The sequence below is a fragment of the Schistocerca americana genome, chromosome 2, assembly GCF_021461395.2.
Source record: "Schistocerca americana isolate TAMUIC-IGC-003095 chromosome 2, iqSchAmer2.1, whole genome shotgun sequence".
Lineage (NCBI taxonomy): Eukaryota > Metazoa > Arthropoda > Insecta > Orthoptera > Acrididae > Schistocerca > Schistocerca americana.
The window spans coordinates 1,065,395,103-1,065,416,755 of record NC_060120.1 but is presented as its reverse complement, the minus strand read 5'-3'; the positions used below and the strand labels follow the sequence as shown (position 1 = coordinate 1,065,416,755).

Sequence of the window (21,653 nt, the reverse complement as noted above, 5' to 3'; positions counted from 1 at the left end):
TGCTGCGCTCTTATATACGCTAACTGCCGCCTGTGACGTCACTGGTGCCCGTGACATTGCCATACATGGGCATGTTTTGAGTCGGCGTTCGATGAGCCCTCTTCAACCGCGCGATCGCTGGATCCCACGCAGCGGTGAGCTGTAAGCCACCGTCTCTATTCAGGGTGTTTGTGGTAATTTTTGTTTCAATTGCTTCCTTTATTAAACTGTCCCAGAAGACGTTAGTGCAAGCCACGACAGAGGTATCGCCAAATTTTATGTGGTGACCGTTTTCTAACACATGCCCAGCTAACGCAGATTTCTCTGGGTAACGCAGGCGATAACACCTCTCACGTTCTTTCCTGCGCTGTTCCACAGTGCGCTCTGATTGTCCGATGTACTTCTGGCCACACTCACAAGGCATTTAGAAGACTCCGGGTGTTCTGAGACCCACAGCGTCTTTAACTGGTCTCAGTACATGACGGATTGTCGTTGGAGGCCTGAAGACTGATTTTATCTTGTGTATTTTCAACAGGCGGCTTATCTTGCCCGACACAGAGCCACATAATGGCAGCAAAGCAAGTTTCCTTTCCTGCTCTTCGTCGTTGGTCTTATTCTGATCTTTCCCAGAAATCACTTCTTTCACTTGATGGGTGCTGTAGCCGTTATTCCTCAAAACCTTGCGTAGGTGGCTCAGTTCGTGGTGCACGTTGTCGTCGTCTGATATTACTCTTGCACGATGCACCAATGTTTGCAATGCTGCGCGCTTCTGTGCTGGATGATGATGGCTAGTGGCGTGCAGGTACAGGTCTGTGTGGGTGGGTTTTCTGTAGACGCTGTGGCCAAGGCACCCATTTCGTTTACGGTGGACAAGGACGTCGAGGAAGTTCAATGCATTATCTTTTTCCAGCTCCATGGTGAACTGGACATAACTGTTGATGCCAATGAGGTGTTCCAAAAATTCGTCTAATTTCTAGCGTCCGTGTGGCCAAATGTTGTTGTTGTGAAAGGCGGCCGAACTTACCTTTCTGCTTATCTGTAGTTCGTTTCTGTGCTGACGTCTGTTGAGAAACCGTAGCAGCGTCGACCCATTCCCAGTCCAAAGCTGTGAGTGTTCTTGATAACTGCAGGTGCCAGGCCAGGAGAGCACGTCCATTTGCATCCAGCTGTTGTCTTGTGTTGTGAATCCTTTCTTGTAATAATGCAAAGCTGGCACGACGAAATATCCTCCTGGTGGCAGCGGTGTTGATATGATGGGATACCATAGCCAAATCGCCATATATGGCAATGTCACGGGCACTAGTGACGTCACAGCCGGCAGTTAGCTTATTTAAGGGCGCACCAACAGCCCACTGGCAGTCATAACACTTGACAATGGTCAAGGAGTGCTTCGCCGAAAGCTCGTGTAGTTTTAACCAATTGACGCGGTTGGAAACCCGACAACATTTTATTCAATGTTATCGCCGCGAGACTCCGCATTCATACAGTTCTGTAAGAAGTTGAATTGGTATTGTATACGTCTTTTATTTCTTCTGTTATAACATCTCAAGAGGAAATAAGTTACATCAAGACAAGCAACATTAAAGATAATCTAGTAAGTAATTCAAAACCTAAAAATTAGTATTAAATCTCATCCTGACAATAAATAGCAAGAGTAATTTCAGAAATAAGAACAATTAAATGAATTTAGACAATATTAGTCCAAACAGAGTTTTGGTGATTTACATTTAGACTATGAAGACAGCATAAATAGAGCAATAACCTTGTAATAGATCTATATAGATGTTAATTGATGTCAAAAGTTACTTTGAGTGTGGGCCTGATGCGCAATTATCAATGGGCTCTATGGAAGTGGCGTGCTTAGAGGAACTCAAGAGTTTGTTGGTGCAACCGTATGGCACTGTACATGTCACAGTTCTATCAGAACACGGATAATTCGCCACAGCACCAGTAGCAGCAGCGAACTCAGTATGGTAACTGTTGTGTAGTGCAGAACTGTCAACCTGAAATATTTAAACATAACCACATTTTGTTGAATGTAATACAGCCATACAATATAACCTACATGGTCAGTACTGTCTTCAAACATCCAGGTACCTGATAGAATATCACAGTCAAACATAGAAGAATACGAATTTGTTTCGAAACACAAATCATGTTCATAAAATTACACTTTCCCAGCTTCAGTCACGATTATTTTCCAGTATATATTAACGGGGCTCATTTTGACTGCAAGCTGCCATCAATAAGGGTGGTATCCAACGGCTATCTGGGACGACTCCAGACACGTCTTCGGCCTGGAATCTCACTGACTGGAACAGAATTGCGTTCAGTGATAAGTTCTGCTTAGGACTGAGCCCTGATGACCAGCAAAGATATATCTGCATATGCTCCAGACAGCGATGCGATACAAACCTGACTATCCCAACCATATGGCCCGACAACCAAGAGTAACAGTCTGAGGAGCCATTTCATTTCATAGCAGGATCTGTTTGGTTGTCATCCATGGCACACTTACACCACAGAGATATGTTAACGATATATGATGCCATATTCCCTCACCTTCCATGCAAGATATCCCAGGATTACGTTTCAGGAAGATAATTCCCTGTACACACAGCGAGAGATTCTATCGCTTGTCTTCGTGGTTCTCAAACCTTGCCTTGACCACCAAGGTCACTGGATCTCTCCCCAGTTGAGAATGTTTGGACGGGACCCTCTAACGAATATGAGATTTTGCCTACCTAACATGCCAATTGGAAAGAGTTTGGCACAATATCCCCCAGAACAACATCCAACAAGTCTATCATTCAGTGCCAAGCCGAATAATTGCTTGCCTAGGGGCCAGAAGTGGACCAACGTGTTATTGACATGCTTAGTCTGTGAAGCTCTTTCTCCTGAATAAATCATCTAATTCTTCAGGAACTGCAATTATTTGTTTGTTTGTACACATACATTATATCTACCGATTTCCGTTCTATTCAGTTAATTCCTTCGTCATATGTCGTCTTTTTGTGTTAGAGTGTATACGCTTATATGGCAGAAGGAACACAACAACAAACGCAGCACCAGCAATTGACACTTTCTCGCACAGCTTCTTTAACGGCTAAGGTAATTATGTGTTTCAGATCCTGAGATAATAAGCATACTAAGAAAACAGATACTTTTGCAGGAGGATATTTACATGAAGTGATAAGTTATAAACTGTGATTATTCAGCATTTATTGATTTATTATAGTTTCTCAGATTATTTTCCAATAAAAAACTGAAAAATAAGCGTGACGGAAGTTGAGAAAGCTTTAAATGTTCCATAATGTAGTGGAAAACATCAATGAATTCCATGGAACATAAATATTGTTGCTGCTTAAGGCTGATAGAACATTTAAAGCCCTTCAACTCCATCTTGTTTAACTTAATTATTTCATTACGAGTATTTGACGAAATGTCCGCCAAATGAATAGTACGATTTCTGTGCTTCTGAAAACGAAAGTTCTTATGCGTATATCACTCACTGTTTTTACCTGATTCGCGACATTATTACTTTCTTATAGTTTATATAGTAATTTAAACGCTAAGGACTTATCTGTAAGATGAGGTTCCAATAGGATTAACCTACAGAACTCCTTTCATTATAAAATTATCACATTCTTGTGCCCTAGATTTGGCTGTAGTCAATATCTAGTATCCTTTTAAGATCATGCAAGTGAAGTTTTGAGATTGTACAGTGCATTTTAAGAATAATCTCTTGTTATTTGAAATTCCATTGCGCTTGTTTTGGTGGTAGTGTAGAGTGGTTTAATACATTGTTGTTGCCAGTTAGGACTACCGGGAGTTGGGGGTTTCACCCCATGAACCATGGACCCTGTCGGTGATGACTTGGCTTGCGTGCCTCAGCAATAGAGATAGCCACTCCGAATGTGTAACAACAGTGGACTGTTATCTGCTTAGAGGTCAAACAATCACGTGGGTCCTGAAGAGAGGCCATGTTCTTTTTAGTAGTTGTAGGGGAAACACTCTGTATGAGTGACTGATCTGCCCTTGTAACATCAACCAAAATGACCTGGCTACAATAGTGCTGTAAACGGCTGAAAGCAAGGGGAAACTAAAACAGAATCAGTTCCCAAGGGCGTGCAGTTGTATCCCATAGTAAAATGATGATGGAATCCTCTTGGCTAAAATGTTTTGCAGGTAAAATAGTTAAAATTTCCGGGAGGGGATTACTCAGGAAAGTTTTATTATCAGGGGGGACATAGTTTGCGATCTACAGGTCGGAGCATGAAACGTTAGATCCCTTAATTGGGCAGGTAGGTTCGAAAATTTAAAAATGGGAGTGGGTAGGTTGTAGTTAGATCTATTGGGACTAAGTGAGGTTTGGTGTCAAGAGGAACAGACCTTGGGTCAGGGGAATAAAGGGCTGTAAATACAAAATCAAATAGGGGTAATGCAGGAAAAGGTTTTATAATGAATAAAAAAAGGAATGCAGCTAACCTAGTATGAACAGCATAGTCAACACATTATTGCAGTCAAGAAAGACACAAATCCAATACTCACGACATTAGTAGACTTTCATATACCAGCTAGCTCTGCAGATGATGAACAGGCTGAGGAAATGTATGATGAGATAAAACAAATTATTCAGATAGTCAAAGGAAACGAACGTTTAATTGTGATGGGGGACTGAAATTCGACAGTACAAAAAAGAAAAGAAAGAAAAATGGTATGGACTGCGGGAGAAGAATGAAAGAGAAAGCCACTTGTTAGAATTTTGCACACAGCCTAATTTAATCTTTTCTGGTTTAAGAACCGTGAAATGGTTGTATACACGGAAAAGATCTAGACACACTATAATGTTTTGCATTGATTATATAACTGTAAGGTAGAGATTTAGGAACTAGATTTTAAACTGCAAGACATCTCCATGCGCAAATGTGGATTCTGACCACAATTCATTAGTTATGAACTTGAGATTAAAACTGTAGAAACTGAAAAATGATAGGAAAGTAAGGTGATGGAACCTAAATAAGTTAAAGAATGAGAGGCTGTTGATCATTTCATAGGGGGCATTAGGCAACGATAGACTAGAACAAAGGTAAGGAATACAGTAGAAAAGACAGTTGGGTACCTTTGAGGGATGAAATAATGAAGCCAGCAGTGGTTCAAATATGTATGAAGACAACGCCTAGTAGAGATTCTTGTATATCACAGGACATATTGAATATTGTTTGGACTCTGCTACTCACTCCAACTGCCATCTAGTGGCAGCTTCAGACTGGCCAGGTCAGACCGTCCAGTATAGTCTGCTCCCTGTCGGAAGAATTTGCAACCTATGTGCGGAAGTGGACCTCCCAGGTCCTTTGTGTGCGCAGGTAGGATTAGCCGTTGTAACGGCCGAGCAGGTAGCTGCGAGACCCCGTAGCGGACGGGCGTGTATGTCTTCCAGCTAAGCCAGGAGCCGCAGTTGGCGCGCTGCCTGTGCAAGTTGTAACGTTTAATGTAATAAACAATTATACCAGATAACTTGTTCCGTCTAGTTATTGTGAGTGGAAACAAGGGGAGGACAGTAAGTTCTCTCGCACTATACATTCACACTCCAATGTGCCACCACGGGAAGAAGAGCCCGCGCGCACAAATATAACTGCTGAGAGGAGAAAACAAAAATCCAGCAAATGAAGCAGGCGAAAGGGATTACAATCGTCTAAAAATGAGATTGCCAGGAAGTCCAAAATGGCTAAGCAGGAATGGCTAGATGACAAACGTAAGAATTTAGAAACTTATTTCACTAGGATACAGTCCACAGGAAAATGAAAATGGCGATTGGGGGAATGTGAAGCAGCTCCACCATTGTCAAGAGCTCAGGTTCAAATGGCTCTGAGCACTATGGGACTTAACATCTTAGGTCATGAGTCCCCTATAACTTAGAACTACTTAAACCTAACCAACCTAAGGACATCACACACATCCATGCCCGAGGCAGGATTCGAACCTGCGACCGTAACAGTCGCGCGGCTCCGGACTGAGCGCCTAAAACCGCGAGACCACCGCGGCCGGCAAGAGCTCAGGTGTGAAACCAATACTAAGCATAGAAGGGAAAGCTGAAAGATAAAAGGAATATATAGAGAGTTTATACAAGGGCGATGAACTTGAAAGCATCACTGTAGAAACAGTACCGAATTACAAGGCTGATAAGTCATGGCTGCATAACACAAACACGAATTCTTTACAGAAGAACGCAAAAACTGTTAGTAGCCTATTCGCGAAGCAGTACCGAACCTACGACTTAACTTAGAAGATAGGTAACGGAAATGAGCGTTTGGCGTCATTCGCCGGGAGGCGCCTTACGGGGCAGGTCCGGCCGCCTTGGTGCAGGTCTTATTACATGCGACGTCACATTGGGCGACCTGCGCGCCGTTTGGGGATGAAATGATGATGATGACAACACAACACCCAGACCCTGAGAGTAGAAAATCCCCAACCCAGGAATCGAACCCGGGTCCTTAGGACGGCAATCCGTCACGCTGACCACTCAGCTATCGCGGCGGGCAGAAGATAGGTAAAGGAATGGCAGACCTACCTCTTTAGCAACTGTAGACTTTTGACTGGAGTACTCTGTTTGATATTTTGAAGGTAGTAGGGGTAAAATACAGGAAGAGCAAGCCTATTTACGCCTTGTACAGCTACCAAATGGCCGTTATAAGATTCGAGGTGCATGAAGGGGAAGTTGTGGTTGAGAAAGGAGTGAGACAGGGTTGTAGCCAATACCTGTTGTTAGTCAATCTGTACACTGAGCATGCAATAAAGGATGGCAAAGAAAAATTTGGAGTAGTAACTAAATTTATGGGAGAAGCAATAAAATTTTTTTTTTATGTTTGCTGATGACATTGTACCTCTCCAGAATGAGATTTTCACTCTGCAGCGGAGTGTGCGCTGATATGAAACTTCCTGGCAGATTAAAACTGTGTGCCCGACCGAGACTCGAACTCGGGACCTTTGCCTTTCGCGGGCAAGTGCTCTACCACCTTTTCTTTTTTTTTTTTTAATCTCATTTTGTTCGTGTTTTCGTTCGTGTCATTTGCTCGGTGCGGACATCGCAGGACACCCGTTTCAGTTCGTTATTGATCCATTAACTAAGTTTTTCTTATTACAGAGGGCAGCTAACCCTTACCATCTGAGCTACCGAAGCACGACTCACGCCCGGTCCTCACAGCTTTGCTTCTGCCAGCACTTGCCCGCGAAAGGCAAAGGTCCCGAGTTAGAGTCTCGGTCGGGCATACAGTTTTAATCTGCCAGGAAGTTTCACATTGTAACTCTGTCAGAAACGTCAAAGGATTTGGAAGAGCCGTTGAACAGAATCGGTAACGTCTTGAATGGAGGTTGTACGATGATAATTAACAAAAGTAAAGCAGATATAATGGAATGCAGTTGAATGAAATCAGATGATGCAAAGGGAATTAGATTAGGGAAGAGTCACTAAAAGTAGTTGATGAGATTTACTATTTGGCCAGCAAAAATCTGATAGCCAAAGTAGAGAAGATATAAAACGTCGACTGGCAGTGGAAAACAGTGTTTCTGAAGAACGGAAATTTGTTAGCATTGAATATAGGTTTTAAGTGTTAGTAAATGTGTTCTGTAGGTATTTGTCTGGGATGTAGACATGTACGTATGGAAGCGAAACATGGTTTAAAACAGAGTAGATAAGAAGGAATAGAGGCTCTTGAATTGTGGTGCTACAGAAGTATACTGAAGATTAGATGGGTAAATCGCGCAACTAATGAGAAGGTACTGGCGAGAAATGGTGAGACAAGAAATTTGTGGGACAGCTTGACTAAAAGAAGAGGCCCGTTGATATGACATATTCTGAGACATCAAGGGATCGCACATTTAGTATTTGAGGAAAGTACTGGTGTACAGGAAGACCAAGAGATAAATACAGGAAATAGAATCAGAAAGATGTAGGTTGCAGTTATCATTTGGAGATGAAGTGGCTTGCACAGCATAAAATAACACTGCGAGTTGAATCAGACCAACTTGGAACTGAAGGCCACTACAGTATACAATCAACAGAACGATCAACAGTAAACATGGAGTAATAGCGGAGTGTAGCATTGCCTACAGTTGCGACACTCACTGCTGTGAAAATTATTACCATCTTACAGCTGAAAAGCCGCCCGCGGTGGTCTCGCGGTTCTAGGCGCGCAGTCAGGAACCGTGCGACTGCTACGGTTGCAGGTTCGAATCCTGCCTCGGGCGTGGATGTGTGTGATGTCCTTAGGTCAGTTAGGTTTAAGTAGTTCTAAGTTCTAGGGGACTGATGACCGCAGCAGTTGAGTCCCATAGTGCTCAGAGCCATATTTTTTTCTGACAGCTGAAATGGCACTAGCCTTCCTAGAGAGGAGAAAGAATACCATATAATTAAAGTTTGTTTCTATCCTTCTACTTAGTTAAGGAAATAGTAATTATATTTTGTGTTCCAAGCATGAGTAAATTGTCGAAAGACACAACTTATTCACGAAAAAATACTTTCGAATATATTCATAGCTGCACCTTACTCCGCTGAAAGGAAGAGAATATGTGGGGAAAACGAACACGTGAATCTTTTCTTGTGAGCTCTGATTTCTCTCATTTTATTATGATGATTATAGATACAGATGGGCGCCAACAAAACACACTGGTGTCCAAAATTAAAGCAACAAACTGCTATTTCCCCGTCCTTTGTCTAATTCACGTTATAGTCATACAAATTGTCAACAGATGTAGCTGCACGCCAGCAGTGACATCAGGGCACCTATAAAGTGGGGTAGTGTTTGCAGGGTCGTCCCACACCCACAGCCGCTGTGTACACAGTCACAGACGGTGCAGCGTGGCACAGTGAATACGCCTACAGACTCTCTGCTGTGGAGGGCCACAGGAAGAATGGAAGCGGGAGAGTCGTATACTGATGTGGCCCGATGGCTTAAACTGAATCGTTCTTGTTGTAACGGTGACCGGAACGGTCGCGGGGTTGAAGTGATGGGAACCGCGGCGGGACCGGCGGTGTGGCCCGTGAACAACAACACAACGGAAGAGGACGGACACGACCAACGAAGGACAGAACGAACAACAACAAGATCGAAACAACGGAGTCACAAGAAAGCCTAACAACCACGTCCACTCGCACACAGAACAAGAAAATAAATAAGCTGTCTAACACGAGGCGATGTGTCCAGAGACGTACGCAGGGTTAGCCTGGCTGGCTGAGCGAGAGGCAGGCGCTTAAGTATTCTACCGGGGGCGCCGCTATTGGCAGCTGGAACCATGTGTTCAACTGTGGCGCCCTCACACTAAATGCGGGCCAGGAGGCTCGCGCCGCCACAGCTTATGGCGCGATGCTGCAGAGACTTAAAGGGGTCTTCGACGTCCATGACGTCTGGCGGGGATTCAAATTCCGCGTCACGCGGTACCAGATCCCTCCCCCCTGAAACTTGCGCGTAGGGACGGAAACACCCCGGACAGTGCCGAGGTGGGTGGCAGTGGGAAGAGGAGCTGGGCTCATCAACATCTATTGGCGGGGAGGAAGGGACGCCCTAGGTATCCATGACAACCGATCAGGAGTCCAGGGCGGAGGAGGGAGCCGCCGATCCACCCGGAGGCGGAGAGGGCTGGTGGCAGGCCCGCGGGAGACGGCAACTGGGGGCAGCGACGGTGACTCGAGGGCCACGTCTGTATCTGAAGGGAATAGGCAGCGGCGCGAGACCCGTGGCGGCACGCGGGCGGAGCTGATTGTAATGGCGGCGCTCCAACCCTTTCGACGTCTGCACCGACGTTACACGCCGCCCATAGACCGCGACGACCGTGGCGGGTGTCCAACCCCCCTTGCGCCCGTACTCGCGGGCCCATACGGCCGTGCCAGGGGCATACCGCTGCGAGGGCCGGGAGTGGCGGTGGTAGGAGGATGGCATCAGCAAATGGAGCAGAGTCCGCGGCTGTCGTCCATGAAGGAGCTCTGCCGAACTGCTTCAGTCAATTGGCGTATTGTGATAGGTGCTCAAAAACAGGGTGAGGGCCGACTTGGTTGGAGATGTGTAGATCACCTTAGTCAACTGGTGCTTAAAAGTGCGGAGAAGCCTCTCTGCTGCACCATTGGACCAAAGGTGGAAAGGGGGCTACAGAAAAATTTGATACTGTTGGCCTGACAGAAGTCATGGAAGGAGGGCCGTGAATTGGGGACCATTATCGGAGACCAACATGTGTGGCAGGCCCTCAATGGTGAGAACCTGGGCCAGGGCCATGAGTGGTGGCTGCCATGCAGACACCATATGGGGTATCCGGAGTAGGCATCAATGATGAGTTACCATATGGACCCCAAAAATGAGTCTGGAACCGCAAGACCGCTACGGTCGCAGGTTCGAATCCTGCCTCGGGCATGGATGTTTGTGATGTCCTTAGGTTAGTTAGGTTTAACTAGTTCTAAATTCTAGGGGACTAATGACCTCAGCAGTTGAGTCCCATAGTGCTCAGAGCCATTTGAACCATTTTTGAACCCCAAAAATGGGCCCGCAAATTCGATATGCATCCGATCGCAGGGACAGCAAGGCTCAAGCCAGGGTGCAAACGACTGAGGGGAGCTTGCCCGGTGACGCACACAGACAGTGCACCCACGGACCAGGAGCTCCATATCGCCATGAATGCCAGGCCAATACACATGCTGGCGAGCCAAAACTTTCATTCGGGACATACCCCAGTGCCCGTGGTGTAACAAACCGAGCACCATAAGCTGCAATTCAGGAGGGATGACCATCTGATGGGCATCCGACTCTGTGGCCAACAGAAGGACATCATCGTCCAAGAGAGCCTGTGGGACAGGTGGCACCAGGGGTTGAAATAGGACTGCATCTGACGAGTAACATAGGACGGCCACCTGTGGACCACGTGGTTGAGAACCTGCAGCAACACAGGGTTGCGGCGGGTAGCCGCAGCAATGTGAGCAGCCATAAGAGGCAGACCGGCCAGCGCAACACGGCGGCGGAATCAATGTGAAAGCAGAGGACTTGCTGTCGGTCAAAGGCAGGATCGGGGCCTGCTGGGATATGTGACAAAGCGTCCGCGTTAGCATGGGGGGTGGTGGGTGTAAAAACAATGCCCAGCGCTGGAGACGTTGAGCTGTCCGCTCTGGAAGGTGCGAGTGGTGTCCAAAAAGTGTAACCAAGGGTTTATGGTCCGTCAGGAGGGTGAACTTTGCCCCAAAGAGATAGGTGTGAAATTTTTGGACAGCGAACACGATCGCCAGAGTGTCCTTATCCATCTGGGAGTAGTGCTGTTGTGCTGGGGTCAACGTCTTAGAGGCATATGCGATGGGCTGTTTGGAGACATCGGCATCCTGGCACACAAGGACGGCCCCAGTGCCATACGCCGATGCATCAGCCGCCACAACCTAGGGGCCATCCGGAGAAAAGGGAGTAAGACAAGGGGCGGACTTGAGCATCGCTTTTAAACGGAGAAAAGCCTGGTCACAGGCTGGCGTCCAATCAAAAGGTACCCCTTTGTTACGCAAGTGATTGAGGGGTTGAGCAACGGAGGCAGCCTGGGGCAAAAACTTTAAGTAATAAGTAAACTTGCCCAAAAACACCTAGAGTTCAGATAAGTCCTTGGGACAAGGAAGGGCCTCAATGGCCGCAACATTACGACCTGAAGGGCGCATGCCATCTTTGCTAAGCCAGTGGCCTAAGTATTCCACTTCCGGTTGGAAAAAACAACACTTGTCCAGCCGAGAGCATAAACCAGCAGAGTGCAGAGTGTGAAATATGGCACTGAGGTTTTGCTAGTGTACCTGGCGGGAACGCCCGGTGACCAAGATAATTCACACAGGCAGGGATAGGCTGTGTAAGCTGCTCCAGGAATCGCTGGAAAATGGCCGGCGCCGAATAGACACCAAAGGAAAGGCGCTTGTACTTATACAATCCGAAAGGCGTGTTGATAACCATTATGTTCTGAGATTCGGCATCCAAGGGCAACTGGTGGTGTGCCTCAGCCAGGTCGATCTCCCCCGGCAAGCTTGGCAAGAGGGTCTTCCTGTCGGGGAATGGGGTAAGTGTCAATCAGGGACTGAGCATTGACAGTAGCGCCGAAGTCCCTACACAGCCGTAGGGACCCATTGGGTTTCCGTGTGACCACCTGTGATATCACCTACGCACTATAAGTTACAGGCTCCAGCACGCCAGCGGCCTGGAGCCGATCAAGTCCCTGCTTGACCGCTGGTCGTAAGGCCACTGGAAAGGGCCGGGCCTGGAAAAAGCGAGGCTGTGCATCCGGGCGTAGGGTGATGTGTGCCTGAAAGCCGGAAGCACATCCGAGATCCGGTCCAAACAACGACACAAAAGCGGAGCACAGATCGTCCAAGTCCTAAGAGGGAGCAGCCGTGGAAACGACCTTAACTTCGTCGGAAATTGAAAAGCCCAACAGTTGAAACGCATCCAGGCCCAAAATATTCGAAGCCGACGGATGGTCGACGACAAAGAGGGTAAGGAACTGGGAAACATGCTTGTACGTCGCCTGGGCGACGAACTGCCCATGAAGGAGAATGGAACTGTCTCTGTAGGCGACCAAATGGTGAAAGGGAGGCGACAATGCAGATGAGCCCAGCCAGGTAAATGTCGTCATATTAATTAAGGAGACGGTGGCCCAAGTGTCAACATGAAAACAGACATCCTGAGTGAAAATGCGGAGATTGAGGAAAAACTCCCGCACTGACAGGTAGTCCTGTGGGACGACCGACCGCAGAGCATGGACTGTATCTTGAGGCCCAGGAGGGGCAGGACTGGAGCGAGTCGAATGACTACTACAAACATCGGATGTGGCCCTCCTTGTTATACAGCGTGCACGGTTTCCAGCGATGGGGACAATCAAACCGCGAATGGGCAGTAAAAAACTGTGGGCAAGAGGGAAGTGGGCCGCGCGACCGGCGACGAGGGGTGACCGAAGGCGCCGATGCCATAGAGACGTCGGACAACGAGGGGTCCCGACGGCACTGGCCTCTGTCGGCCGGGCCACGTCGATGTCACGAGGGCGGAACCCGCCGTAACGCCACGATCGCCGCCACCTGCGGTCGTGCCATAAGACGCTCGTTAGCGGCTTGAGCAATTTCAAAGGAGTGGGAAATGTGGAGAATCTCTTCCAAGGAGGGATTGTCGAGTTTCAACGCCGCAGTGCGGACCTCAAGATCGGGAGCCAGCTGAACCACCACATCCTGGATCAGGGAGTCCGCATACGAAAACTTACACTGCTGACTGGTGCACGTAAAATCGCATCGACGGCTGAGACCCAGCAAGTTCGTGACCAGGAACGATACGATTGACCAGGCTGTTTATGGTACTGGTGGAACTCCAGCCGAGAGGCGACCACGTGGTAGCGTTGGGAATAATAGTTTGTCAGCAAAAAGGCAGATCTCCTGGAAAGAGAGAACCACAGGATCGGACAACCGTGCCAACTTGGGGAGAAGAAAGAACATGTCCGGGGAGGCCGAAGACAAAAACAACGACCGCTGAAAGGAGTCGTCCATGACTTGAAAAGCCGTGAAATGATGTTGTTTCAGCCGATGTAAGTAGGTTTCCCAGTCCTCTTTAGAGTCATTAAAGGGTGGAAACGACGACCGACGTGGGAAAGCATCGGACACCCGAGGACAAGGAAGCTCTTGTGGCAACGCGTCCCGGGCATCGACTTTGTCCGTTAGCAACTGCAGCGACTTTTGTAATCTGTCTAACTGGAGTTGCTGCTGCTGCATGAGCTGCTGCTGTTGCTCCAGCAGACAGACCAACTTCGCCTCCATACCAACAACGACCACCGTTTACCTCGTCGCCGAAATGTTGTAACGTCTACTGGAACGGTCTACATCTACATCTACATCCATACTCCGCAAGCCACCTGACTGTGTGTGGCGGAGGGCACCCTGAGTACCACTATCGGTTCTCCCTTCTATTCCAGTCTCGTATTGTTCGTGGAAAGAAGGATTGTCGGTATGCTTCTGTGTGGGCTCTAATCTCTCTGATTTTATCATCATGCTCTCTTCGCGAGATATACGTAGGAGGGAGCAATATAGTGCTTGACTCTTCGGTGAAGGTATGTTCTCGAAACTTTAACAAAAGCCCGTACCGAGCTACTGAGCGTCTCTCCTGCAGAGTCATCCACTGGAGTTTATGTATCATCTCCGTAACGCTTTCGCGATTACTAAATGATCCTGTAACGAAGCGCGCTGCTCTCCATTGGATCTTCTCTGTCTCTCCTAACAACCCTATCTGGTACGGATCCCACACTGCTGAGCAGTATTCAAGCAGTGGGCGAACAAGCGTACTGCAACCTACTTCCTTTGTTTTCGGATTGCATTTCCTTAGTATTCTTCCAATGAATCTCAGTCTGGGATCTGTTTTACCGACGATCAACATTGTATGATCATTCCATTTTAAATCACTCCTAATGCCTACTCCCAGAAGATTTATTGAATTAACTGCTTCCAGTTGCTGACCTGCTATTTTTTAGCTAAATGATAAGGGATCTATCTTTCTATGTATTCGCAGCACATTACACTTGTCTACATTGAGACTGAATTGCCATTGCCTGCACCATGCGTCAATTCGCTGCAGATCCTCCTGCATTTCAGTACAATTTTCCATTGTTACAACCTCTCGATATACCACAGCATCATCCGCAAAAAGCCTCAGTGAACTTTCGATGTCATCCATAAGGTCATTTATGTATATTGTGAATAGCAACGGTCCTCCGACACTCCCCAGCGGTACACCTGAAATCACTCTGTACTTCGGAAGACTTCTCTCCATTGAGAATGACATGCTGCGTTCTGTTATCTGGGAATTCTTCAATCCAATCACACAATTGGTCTGATAGTTCATATGCTCTTACTTTGTTCATTAAATGACTGTGAGGAACTGTATCTAACGCCTTGCGGAAGTCAAGAAACACGGCATCTACCTGTGAACCCCTGTCTATGGCCCTCTGAGTCTCATGGACGAATAGCGCGAGCTGGGTTTCACATGACCGTCTTTTTCGAAACCCATGCTGATTCCTACAGAGTAGATTTCTAGTCTCCAGGAAAGTCATTATCCTCGAAAAAATACGTGTTCCAAAATTCTACAACTGATCGACGTTAGAGATTTAGGTCTATAGTTCTGCACATCTGTTCGACGTCCCTTCTTGAAAACGGGGATGACCTGTGCCCTTTTCCAATCCTTTGGAACGCTACGCTCTTCTACAGACCTACGGTACACCGCTGCAAGAAGGGGGGCAAGTTCCTTCGCGTACTGTGTGTAAAATCGAACTGGTATCCCATCAGGTCCAGCGGCCTTTCCTCTTTTGAGCGATTTTAATTGTTTCTCTATCCCTCTGTCGTCTATTTCGATATCTACCATTTTGTCATCTGTGCGACAATCTAGAGAAGGATCTACAGTGCAGTCTTCCTCTGTGAAACGGCTTTGGAAAAAGACATTTAATATTTCGGCCTTTAGTCTGTCATCCTCTGTTTCAGAACCATTTTGGTCACAGAGTGTGGACATTTTGTTTTGATCCACCTACCGCTTTGACATAAGACCAAAATTTCTTAGGATTTTCTGCCAAGTCAGTACATAGAACTTTACTTTCGAATTCATTGAACGCCTCTCGCATAGCCCTCCTCATACTACATTTCGCTTCGCGTAATTTTTGTTCTGTGTAGGAATATAATGTGAGAATTAATAAAGCAAAAACAAAAGTATTGGCATGCGACAAAGAAGATGAAGTGAAAGTCCAAGTTCATGTAGGCAATGAACTGCTTGAAAAAGTTGGTAAATTTACTTATCTGGGCAGTAATATTACCAGGGATGGAAGGAGCAAGGCAGAAGTGAGAAGTAGAATTGCTCAAGCCAAGGCTGCTTTTAACAAGAAGAAAAACATATTAACATCTAAGAGCATCAGCCTTGAAATCAGGAAAAGATTTTTGAAATCATATGTGTGGAGTGTGGCATGCTATGGGTGTGAAACATGGACTCTCGGGACAGAGGAAGACCAGAAGCTAAATTCTTTTGAAATGTGGTGCTATAGACGCATGCTCAAAATAAAATGTATCGGCAAGGTCACAAACGAAGTGATTCTGGAAAGAGCAGGTGAGAAGAGAAGCTTCTGGAGTTTCATTGTTAAAAGAAGCGTGCAATTTACAGGCCATCTATTAAGACATAAAGGACTCCTGAACACAATCATAGAGGGATATGTCGAGGGAAAAAGTCCAAGAGGAAGACCACGACTGAGGTACATGGATCAAATCGTGAAAGATGTGGGATGTAACACCTATAAAGAAATGAAGAGAAAAGCTGAAAGACGCACATTGTAGCTGTTGCAAACCAATCCTTGGATTGACCACTACAGAAGAAGAACAATTTTTGTTTGTTTGCGAGGCTTTGGCTATGTTTATGTTTGCTGTGAAGTTCCCTTTGCTTCCGCAGCAGTTTTCTAACTCGGTTGTTGCACCACGGTGGCTCTTTTCCATCTCTTACGATCTTGCTTGGCACATACTCATCTAACGCATATTGTACGATGGTTTTGAACTTTGTCCACTGATCCTCAACGCTATCTGTACTTGAGACAAAACTTTTGTGTTGAGCCGTTAGGTACTCTGATATCTCGTGGGTTGAAGTGACGGAAAGCGCTGCGGGATCCTTGGAGTGGCCCGTGAACAATCCACGTATACTCGTACATAGAACAAGAAAGTAAATAAGCTGTCTAAGGCGAAGCGATGTGTCCAAAGACGTACCCAAGGTTAGACTGGCTGGCTGAGCGAGACGCAGGTGCTTAAGTACTCTATCGGGGGCGCCGCTATTGGCCGCTGGAACCACGAATTCCACTGTGGCGCCCTCACACTAAATGCGGGCCAGGAGGCGGGCGCCGCCACAGCTTATGGCGCGATGGTGCAGAGACCTCTAGGGGTCTTCGACGTCCATGACGTCTGGCGGGGATTCAAATTCCGCAGCGCGCGGTACCAGAATTCAGTTGTTTCTGGGATGTGGTGACATTTATAGAGACTGAAACAATATCCCAAAGAACAGTGTAGGGCCGACCACTTGTGTCATCAGAAAGAATGGACGGTTATTTGGCTGTAAGGGCACGGCAGTACAGCCTTAGTACTGGATGGCAACTGGCATCTCACGTCGCAGCTTGTTAGAGATCTGCTGTCTGTTTACCTCTGGCATGTCTTGACAGAAGGTAATGTGGAGTCATCAACATTCCACTTGGACGGTCGAACGGAGCGCCAATGTTCTTTTCACAGATGAGTTCCGATTTCGCCTGGAGAGTGATTCTCGGCGGATTCGCATCTGGAGGGTCCATGAAAAACGATTTCTGGACCCAAACATTGGGGAAAGAGAAGGAATGGTGTAAATGGCTCTGAGCACTATGGGACTTAACTTCTAAGGTCATCAGTCGCCTAGAACTTAGAACTACTTAAACCTAACTAACCTAAGGACATCACACACATCCATTCCCGAGGCAGGATTCGAACCTGCGACTGTAGCGGTCGCGCGGTTCCATACTGTAGCGCCTAGAACCGCTAGGCCACCAAGGCCGGCTTTGGGGAAAGGTTGGAAAAAACTAAGAACTTTTTTTATTACTTGCTGTATTGTTTCCATTGTTTCAAGTTTACTGTCAGGTTTTTGTACCATTTTCTGGAAAAATAAAAGCAACCTTGCAATATTTCCGTTTGTTGCCTTAATTTTGGACACCAGTGTAGCCGGGGGAGAAAGTTGGTGTTTGAAGTTTAATGAGAACTTGCTGCCGCAGCGAAAAATACCTTACTTTTAACTACTTCCATCCCATTTTCCTCATCATATCCTGCCACCCTCTCCCGTATTTCGAAATCATATAAAACGAGCTGTCCTTGTTTGAACTTTTCCTATGTCCTCCGTCAGACCTATGTAATACGTATATCACACAGCATCTCAGTACTCCGGAAGAGGGCGGAAAAGCGCAAGATAAGCAGCCTCTTTAGTGACCAGCCACATTTTCTAAGTGTTCTGTCAATAAATCGCAGTCATTGGGTTTGCTTTCTTTTCCCACAACATTATCTATGTGCCGGTGTCAATTTTCAGTGGTTCGTAACTGTATTTAGGTGAGCTTACAGCCTTTAGATTTATGTGATTATTGCGTAACCGAAATTTATCGGATTACTTTTAATGCTCATTGGATGACTTCTCACTTCTCATTACTGAGGGTCAACTGCCACGGTTTTAAACATAAATACGTCTTGTCTGAAGCATTTCTAAATTAGTTTTGATCACCTATGACATTACATGACGGTAGATGACAGCATCATCGGCAAACAATCTAAAAGGTCTGCTCAGACTGGGTCCTAAATCGTTAATGTAGATCAGAAACAACAGATGGCCCATAAAAAACGGTTAAATGGCTCTAAGCACTATGCGACTTAACATCTAAAGGTCATCAGTCCCCTAGACTTAGAACTACTTAAACCTAACTAACCTAAAGACATCACACACATACAGTCCGAGGCAGGATCAGAACCTGCGACCGTAGCAGCAGCGCGGTCCCGGACTGAAGCGCCTAGAACTGCTCGGCCACAGCGGCCGGCTGGGCCCATAACACTTTCTTGGGGAACACCAGATGTTACTTCTGTTTTACACGATGACTTTCTGTTACCTGTTCTGACAGGAAATCACGAATCCAGTCAGACAACTGAGACGATACTCCATAGGCACGCAAACTAAATAGAAGTCGCTGCGAGAAATGGTGTGTAAGGTTCTCTGGAGATGAATTAATATGATTCTTGCCGTTTAGGGCCAGACGTAGCAAGAGTTGTGGAATGGGTTTCTTCTTGGTTGGGAAACAGTTGTTTTGATTTCGACGTTATTGTCACGTCTGTGTGTTTTTCCCTTCTGTTTCAGATTTGAAGAGTTATATGGTATGTTAAATACTATATGTATGTATCGCATTCCGAATAAGTTTCCTATTTCTCCGTTCATTGATTTGATTGGAAATGTAGTGAACAGAACTTGATGTTGTTGAGTAGATGTTCGACTCCTTACTGCAAAAGGTCAGGTCTACTGGTGTTTAGTGGCCACTTACTGCTATTATAAGGAAAAGGTCACCTTCAGCAAATACCTGTAATTTACAAGAGAATCGTAAATGATATGCTCTAAAATGTAGCGTTTCATATTTTCGGAAGATATTTAGGAATCCAAAAAGGACAGATGTGGGGTCTTCTTGTTGTTGCAAGTTATTACACTACTCTCGCTCCCATTGGTAAAAACCATTGTACTATTGTAAGCAATTACTATTCGCTTTCGCAAGATCGCGTCGAACAATGTAACTTCCAGGCAGTTTGGTGTGCTACTGTCGCAGTGGGCAACACGACTCTTATGTCAGACCGTGATGACAGAACAGCCCTCAGATAAACGCGTACTCTTTCATGACAGTGGGCTTAGTCTGCTCTATCGGTGTACAGAACAGTCCGCAATCAATACATAAATGTTTCCTTACAAGTGTTGTTTCAAATGCGGACCACCACGATCACAACAGTGTCTAGTGCGACAAAACATCCACTGGCGTGCATGCTCAAGAATCCCAGGAGTCCGGTTGCCTATCTGTTGCTGCTGCGACATCCCTAGCAAACAGGTCGAGCTGAGTCTCGTAAAATAGGCTCCTTACGTGCCTCCAGAACAAGAAGTCTATTTTCACTGTCCATGGAAGAGCACCATGGCGACCTATCGCAGCTCGCATTAGGGTGCTTCTTAAATAGAGTGCAAAACGTGCCTAGTTCCTGTTGTGCTCAGTTTGCACAGATCGATGAATTCTCAGTTGGACATTTTGTAGTAACTGTGCGGAAGAAACGTTTTGTACTATACTCTGTTCAGATTACCGGAAAGTACGTAAGGTATAATCACATTTATATTTCTTTAGTGGTGTCATCAGTCCCACAATAAATGCTCTCCATTGCCAACCTCTTCATCTCAACAGTAGCACTGTCACCTAAAGTCCTCATTTATTTGATCGATATATTTAATTCTCGGACATTATCTCCATATTCTTATGCTCTACTGCTCCCTCACGTACCATCAATATATTACTTGATGTGTTGGCACATGTCCTATCACCCTGTCATTTCTCCTCAACGATTTCCATGTGTTACTTACCTCGCCTATCCTAATTTTCAAAATGTTTTTGTCGCACCTCATCTAAAACGCTTGTACTCTCTCCTTTCCGATTATCCCACAGTCCACGATTCACGTCCACACAGTTTTGTGCTCCACACGAACATAGTAGAAACTTCATCCTCAAATGTATACTGCTAGTGGACTTACTTTGGCAACAAAACTCCCTCTTTGTTTGTTCTATGTGTATGTCCTCCTCTCTTCACCCACCATGTGTTATTTTGGTGCAAAGGTAGCAGCAGGGTGACTATGTTGAGAAATAAATATTTAGACATGAAGAATGAAGATGTCGAATTTTAATGACGTTTGTTTAAGTTAAAAAACTTTGATTCCCATAAAAATTTCCGAGGCAGTACTTTTTAGCACGCTCTCGAACAAGCCCTCTTTGAGAGGACCGCTGGGAGAACAAGGGCGACTTCTTGTATCAGAAGTATTTGACTACGATAGCTGGTGACTGTGATTCAGAAGCCGAGTAGTGACTGGAACTGAAGTCGGGCCTTAAAAAGTTTTGATTACTGATCAAAGTCAGGACCCCTAGGCGTAGAAAACAGAAAATCGCCGAAAATACCCGTCACCCGCCGCCCACTATATCGATACACTCACAACTTCGTAGGGTTAACACAGCTGCTCACGTTCTCCGTTTTATGAACTTGACAAACCTGTCTAAGGACATTTGATTATGCTGTTTTTTTTAATCCTCTGCCTGTCTATGTCTTTTATAGTATTGTCCCTTTTAGTTGCTGCTTTAACCTCGTGCCTCACTATGCATTCCTAACTTAGTCTGGGCGCTAATGACCATTGTAGTTGTGCGCCCTAAAACCACAAAAAAAATATCGCGTGAGGGTTTTTATCATACCATTCATGGGTTTTTCTATTGTTGGAAACGCCCTCTCTTGTGACTTGGCGTCGTCTGTAAACAGCACAAAAATATTAAAACAGTGCTTGCCTGTACACTGTGTAAGAATTTTCAAACTTTATTCGAGATGAAAGTACACTGCCTTCTGTGACTTCACCTTCTGTGGATGATACAGATGTAATTGTTGTTCATGCCAAATTCTCGAAATAGTTGTTCAACTTTGTTCAGAGTTTGTGGAACACGCTAGCTACTAGTGGTTGGATAGTCACCAACCGCGTGTAACTCTCGTACAGATTGGGTGCGGTGGCGTGTCTCTGACGTCTAGGGTGCCGCTGTCGTTTTTGTACCGCTCTTCCACTGTGATGAGAGAAACCTTACATAAGGTGCACATTGGAAAACTCTTCATGAGTACATCAATCCACACTATTGTCTGGTACTGCTAAATACATCTAACACTGCCCCAAGAACAAACCCAAGACAGAACCGAGGAATACTGAACGTAAGATAGCGGATGAAGAATATAGTGGACATTGCTGTTTGTGAGCAGAAAGTAGCGTGAGTCAGTGGAGCTAGTTTGCTTACGAACGAGAGACACAGTGCATACCGTGAACAGCTGTGGTGCGGGTACTTTAAATACAATACAA

The 21,653-nt window shown here is 45.9% G+C and overlaps 1 protein-coding gene across 1 annotated transcript in view; it reads right to left on the bottom strand.

Moving 5' to 3' along the window:
- Positions 1 to 1,645: 1,645 nt before the first annotated feature.
- LOC124595899 (fatty acyl-CoA reductase 1-like) overlaps positions 1,646 to 21,653 on the bottom strand; it is a 237,329-nt gene continuing 217,321 nt past the window's right edge. The window contains exon 9 of the mRNA XM_047134807.1: positions 1,646 to 1,982. Coding sequence (XP_046990763.1) covers positions 1,889 to 1,982 — 94 coding nt within the window. The 3' untranslated portion in view covers positions 1,646 to 1,888. The remainder of the gene's footprint in view (positions 1,983 to 21,653) is intronic.